Source organism: Sinocyclocheilus grahami, unplaced genomic scaffold (assembly GCF_001515645.1).
Source record: "Sinocyclocheilus grahami isolate Dianchi unplaced genomic scaffold, SAMN03320097.WGS_v1.1 scaffold346.1, whole genome shotgun sequence".
Taxonomy (NCBI): Eukaryota; Metazoa; Chordata; class Actinopteri; order Cypriniformes; family Cyprinidae; genus Sinocyclocheilus; species Sinocyclocheilus grahami.
The window spans coordinates 1,876,400-1,882,763 of record NW_015505525.1 but is presented as its reverse complement, the minus strand read 5'-3'; the positions used below and the strand labels follow the sequence as shown (position 1 = coordinate 1,882,763).

The following is a 6,364-nucleotide window of genomic DNA, read 5'->3' as shown; positions in this document are numbered from 1 at the left end:
TTTCTTCAAAGAAAAGAAACGTTTCTTTTTTTTTTTTTTTTACAGATGCGTTAAGGAATGTATAGAGCGCATTTACAGATTTGATTTACCCTGCTTATATATTAACCTACATGTAACGTGAAAATGTGTCTTTATGTAATTGTTAATTATTGTATTCATAATTTATTACATTTATTTTTATACTTTACTTGAAAGACCATGGTAGTAGCAATCAATGTTTTTATTGTTAACTTAAACTATTAAAAATAATTTGCATAAATGAAAAATGAAACAGAATTTAAATAAAATGTTAGATAAAAAATGTTTTCACTTATTGACTTTACAGAAGTAAAATATGTTTAAAATACAAAACTGACCAAAATTGAAAAGAAACAATGCAATTAAAGCTAAATAGAAATATTAAAATAAAAACATTAAAAATGACAAATACAAAATTACTTAAACTAGAAATAAGCTTAAACTGGGCATAAAATAAAATCTGAATATATAAAACTATACTATATGTTATACAGTACTATACAATATACTAAAATAACAAATAAATAATACTAATAAATTCTTCCTTTGATTTGCATAATCAGCACTGATTAAAAAGACCTGTTCTGAATAGTGTAACTGACCCTTCGCAAAGCTCTGCCCTCTTTGTCACTGTCGCTAGCCTTACAGAACATCTCATAAAAATGAATTTTTCAGTATAATATTCTTGTACAATTCTTCGTGAGCTGTAATGAAGTGTGAGCTTGCAAATCATCTTTTATCTTTCTTTAAAGAAACAGTTGAATTAAAACCTGCAACTCAGTATTGAGACAAACGCTTATCACAGTCAACTGAAAAGAGAGAAGCCTCATTTGAAATCGATTACAAATGATAACATTAGCCTAAGTGAATAGAACTGCTTCTATTGTCTCTGCAGCACACCATCTGCGCTACTGTGAGCTTTTTAGTAGCTGTCACCTCTACTGTGACCTGAATCCATACGTAAATGAATTAACATTAAGCAAATGTGGGTGTTCTTACAGATGTGCACTTTAAATATATTCATTTTAGAATGAGGGGTGACACAGATTTTAATCCACCGCGTGAACCTTTCAAGATTTTGAAAAGGGGAAAATCAATTGTCTGTCTGTATTTTCTCTTGTCTCATATATATATATATATATATATATATATATATATAAATAAATAGACTGTTTTATCAGTATTTTTTCCTCCAGTCTGATAGAGGGCAGCATTTAATTGTGAGCTTGTTTATGTTTTGCAGAACTGGAGGTGGCACGTCTAAGTACAGATGTTAATCTGGTTGATCTAATCTTCCCTCAATCTGGACTAACCAGCAACTCCATTCATCTCTCCGCCAACACACTCAAACAGCAAGGACGCAATGGTAATTCGTCTTTGTCCATCTCTGTCTAATTCCCTATCTGTCACTTTCCAGACTGACCGCTTGTGTGTTTTCTATTCCTCAGGTGAGATCCGCATGGCGCTTGTTCTCTATAAGAACCTCGGTCAATATCTGTCCACGGAGAACGCTAGCGTGCGTCTGGGCAGTGTAGCGGCCTATCCAAACTATTCCCTGATAGTCAACTCACCTGTTATTACAGCAGCTATTAATAAAGACAGTAACAAGGTCTACCTGTCTGAACCTGTGGTCTTCACTGTCAAACACATACAGGTAATTATATACTCGTACAATTTCATCTTTCAGGATCTTTTCTGTGTGTATTTCCGTCACTATAATCGAGTTTATGATGTGCATCTCCTCATTCCAGCAGTCGGAAGAGAACTTCAATCCGAACTGCTCTTTTTGGAGTTACTCCAAACGCACTATGACGGGATATTGGTCCACTCAGGACTGCAGACTACTCGGCACCAACCGCACTCACACCTCCTGTTCCTGCACACACCTCACTAACTTTGCAGTGCTTATGGCCCACGTGGAAGTCAAGGTATGTCTCACACTTATTTTATCAATGCTCATCTCATCAATGAAAGTACTAATGAAAATTTATATTGACTAAGGATTTCTTGATTTGTGACCCTGGACCACAAAACCAATTTCAGCATCTGATCATCTGAAAGCTGAATAAATAAGAGTTCCATTGATGTATGGTTTGTTAGGATAGGACACTATTTGGCCGAGATACAACTATTTGAAAATCTGGAATCTGAGGGTGCAAAAAAATCAAAATATAGAGAAAATCGCCTTTAAAGTTGTCCAAATTAAGTCCTTAGCAATACATATTACTAATAAAAAATTAAGTTTTGATATATTTACGGTAGGAAATTTACAAAATATCTTCATGGAACATGATCTTATAGAAAAATCTATAATTTTGACCCATACAATATATTGTTGGCTCTTGCTACAAATATACCTCAGCGACTTAAGACTGGTTTTGTGGTCCAGGGTCTCATTTGTTATTCAGATGACAACAATATGGCAAGAAGAAAAAAAAACACTATATTTCAATATATATTAATGACACAAAATATTAACAGGTCCTTTAAAAAAAAAAAGGTACTTGCTATTCAGAATGTTACAGTTTAACACATTCCCATGCACCAGTGTTATTTTAGTATTATTTATATACTATTGTAGTACTTATTAATATTTTCAGTTAGCTTTTATTTTTATATTACAATTTTACTTTAAATTTTGCTGTGCTTTTGTCATTTTTATTATTTTTAATGTTTCTGTTTAGTTTTATTTTTAACGTGAATTGATTCATATCTTTGACTTAAATTTCAGTCAACTTTAGTCATCTTAAACTTATTTCAGTGAGTATTTCATATTTAAGTTTTAATATTTCTATTTTATTTTATTTTAGCTTTATTTGAATTAAAATAAAAAAATTTAATAGTTTTAATAGGTTTTAGTTAAATAGTTTTTAGTCAACAATAAATAGTTTCAGATTTAAGTTTTAATGTTTCTATTTTATTTGAGCTTTATTTCAATAAAAACATTTTTAATAGTTTTTAAGCTAACAATAACAACACTGATTGTTTTGCACATTATCATCACGCAATTTCAGTCAGTAAAATGGACAAAATTGAATAAGCATGTTGGCGCAGATAGCCTTGTGGGGAAAGCGCCGATGTATAATGCCGAGTGCCAGCTCGTGGACTTTCCCTGGTCCCGTCCCATGCTCTCTCCCATTTCACTTCTTGTCTCATAACTGTCCTATCACAATAAAATGCCAAAAATAAATCTTTAAAAAAATAAATAAGCATGACATGGTAAGATACTGACTAAATTTAAATGACTTTTTCATCAAAGAAAAAACTACAACTTTAAAAAAACTAAACAATGCCCACTATAATAGTTTAAAATTAATCATAACGTAATGCGATTTGTCACTTGTTCTCTAAGTTTAAATGAGTATTTCACTTCCAGAACTAAAATTTACAGATAATGTACTCACCCCCTTGTCATCCAAGATGTTCATGTCTTTCTTTCTTCAGTCGTAAAGAAATTATGTTTTTTGAGGAAAACATTTCAGGATTTCTCTCCATATAATGGACTTCTATGGTGCCCCCGAGTTTGAACTTCCAAAATGCAGTTTAAATACAGCTTCAAAGGGCTCTAAACGATAGCAACCCGAGGAAGAAGGGTCTTATCTAGTGAAACGATCGGTTATTTTCTAAAAAAGTTTACAGTTTATAAACGTTTTAACAGTTAGGGTATGTCGAAAAACTCCCATCTCATTTTCTCCTCCAACTTCAAAATCGTCCTACATCGCTGTTTTACCATTTTTCGTAAAGGGAGTTTGACCTTCTTTAGGTTAGTTTAGGTTAACTTTATTCGTCTCCCATGGGAGAAATTTGGCTTGGACAAAGGGCATGCTGCACAAAAAGACATAACATAAAAGACATATTAACATATATAAAAAATACTCAAAGTGCATGTTCACTTTGTAAACACTGGGATTCTGCAGCGATGTAGGACAATTTTGAAGTTGGAGGAGAAAATGAGATGGGAGTTTTTCGAAATACCCTAACTGTCATGAATTTTCTAGTAGTTCTGTTGAGAATGGAATACATTCATACTTCCATACCATACTTCCAATACAGCTTACCTGAGATTTACAACCAGACCCAGTATAAAAATTTTAACTGCACTCACTAGCACTGCAATAGGGTTACATCATCCGCCGCTAAGAGAGACCTCACAGGTCTCCTGAAGCCATTCGGCTCTTCCCTTGGGCTGTAAGACTGTATAATGTGTTATTTCAGTGAGGACACTCACACTCATTGCTCACTCTCTCTCAGCGTGCACACACACACACACACACACACACACATAAAATCAGTAATAAATGAACAAAAACAGACATGGAAAGCCCAAACATAGTGTGAACTAATATGTTGTACATGCATGAACATGTCATGGCATTGTGTGCATGTCAACAGAAGATGGCCAAAATGATTTATGCACAAAACGTAAAGGCGAAAGGTCAAGGTATACATAAATGTAAATGTTGTGTGCAGAGGGGAGGATTGACCTTAAACATTCACACACGCACATCGTTTGGACCCACACCCTTGAGGCTGCATTAATGGATGTTGCGTATACATATGAATGATTAATAAAAACCATTTAGTGTGTGTACTTTTGTGTGTGCAGGCTTGACTGCACACATTCACTGAACACCGAGTCTTGTCATAGTGCTCCAAATTTCTCACACTACCACTGAAATGAAGGGGCCGTTCTGACCCAGACCCAGGCCCACAATCTGTGACTCCACAGAAATGGAATGCTCATCATTCACAATGTGACACAATATGTACAATTATTATATATGTGTATTCATTTTCAGCTGCCAAAAAGATTACTATCAGCGGTGTTTATTAAAGTCTATTTCTCCACTACTGTAAATGAATGCAGAAAATGTAAAGAAAATTTCATCTGGGCCCTCAGTAGAACACATGAATGCATCTTCCTGTCTGAACTCTATCAGTGAGGAACTTCCTTAGTAGGGGTGGGCTTTTTGAGAAGTTTTGTAGTTGAATACAAATAAAAAAAATGTTACATTTACAAATTTTACACCAATGCAACATGATGCTAGTGATTCTTTTCTTTTGAAGAGCTAAAATAATAATCAATTATATATTTGTACACAATCGTTCAAAGATTTGGGGTCAGCAAGATTTTTAAAAAAAGAAATAAGTGCCTTTATTCAGCAAGAATGAATTAAATTGGTGTGACAGTAAAGAAAATATATATAAAATAATAAACACAATAATACAAAAGATTTCTATTAAAAAGCTGTTCTTTCAAACATCTATTCATCAGAATCCCTAAAAAAGTATGATTGGTTCCCACAAAAATATTAAGCAGCACAACTGTTTTCAACTGTGATAAGACATGTTTTTGAGCATTTCTGAAGGATCATCTGATGCTAAAGACTGCAATAGAAAACTGTTATTTTAAATTGTAATAATATTTCATACTTATAGTTCCCTTTCAGTCGGTCACTCTCGACGTCAAGTCGGATGACCGACGAATTGGGATCTCGCTTAGAGAGACCAATCTACTTCAAATGTAAACTAAACGAGCCAATGCACATTGGCATGCGATTTTCGCATCCAGCTGCCGCTGATCACAGCATGAGTATAAGTAGGCAGCAGATGCAGCGCATATTCAGCTTTTCGCTTCGGAGGCGAGCGATCACATCGTTTTCCTCCTGACTACTCTACTGAGAGAAGAAGACTGAACGAGTTGCCTCGGTGCCTTTCTTCCCGGAGGTGCATGAGGAACTCAATAGGTCGTGGACGGCATCTTTTACTGCCGGAAACCAATCTGCTGGTTCCTCCTCCCTCACCACCCTCGATGGTGGGGCAGCTAGGGGGTTACAAGGGTCCCCCCCGTTGGAGCAGTCGTTTGCGATGCAGTCGTGTCCTAATACCGCCTCCAACCGGCAGGGAGAACCGTGCCTCCCCTCCCGGGTCTGTAGGTACTCGACTGGCCAGTGATGCTTATACGACCTGTGGAGAAGCTGCCTCCGCCTTACACGCTACGGCGTGATTGCAAGTGCACCAGGCCAAGGCACTGAGGGACTTGCACGAGGGTGGTCACGACCCGGAAATTTGCAGAGAACTCCGCACCGCGGCGAACCTCGCACTACGAGCGACGAAGGTTACGGCGCGGTCTCTGGGTCATGCGATGTCCACTATGGTGGTCCAGGAGCTCCATTTCTGGCTGTGACTGGCTGACATGCGCGAGACGGACAAGACACGATTCTTGAACGCCCCTGTGTCCCAGGCTGGCCTTTTCGGCAACACGGTGGAAAACTTGCCCAGCAGTTCTCCGCTGACCAAAGCAGACTGAGGCCATCAGGTACATCCAGCAGCGTGCAGCTGCTGC

General features: G+C 36.7%; 1 protein-coding gene across 4 annotated transcripts in view; it reads left to right on the top strand.

Moving 5' to 3' along the window:
* Positions 1 to 6,364, top strand: part of adgrl3.1 (adhesion G protein-coupled receptor L3.1) — an 89,365-nt gene that overhangs the window by 54,845 nt on the left and 28,156 nt on the right. For 3 of the 4 annotated variants that reach the window (XM_016229053.1, XM_016229051.1, XM_016229050.1), the window contains exons 10-12: positions 1,262 to 1,384; positions 1,467 to 1,672; positions 1,770 to 1,946. In XM_016229053.1, coding sequence (XP_016084539.1) covers positions 1,262 to 1,384; positions 1,467 to 1,672; positions 1,770 to 1,946 — 506 coding nt within the window. The remainder of the gene's footprint in view (positions 1 to 1,261; positions 1,385 to 1,466; positions 1,673 to 1,769; positions 1,947 to 6,364) is intronic. The other variant, XM_016229052.1, reaches the window with a different exon arrangement.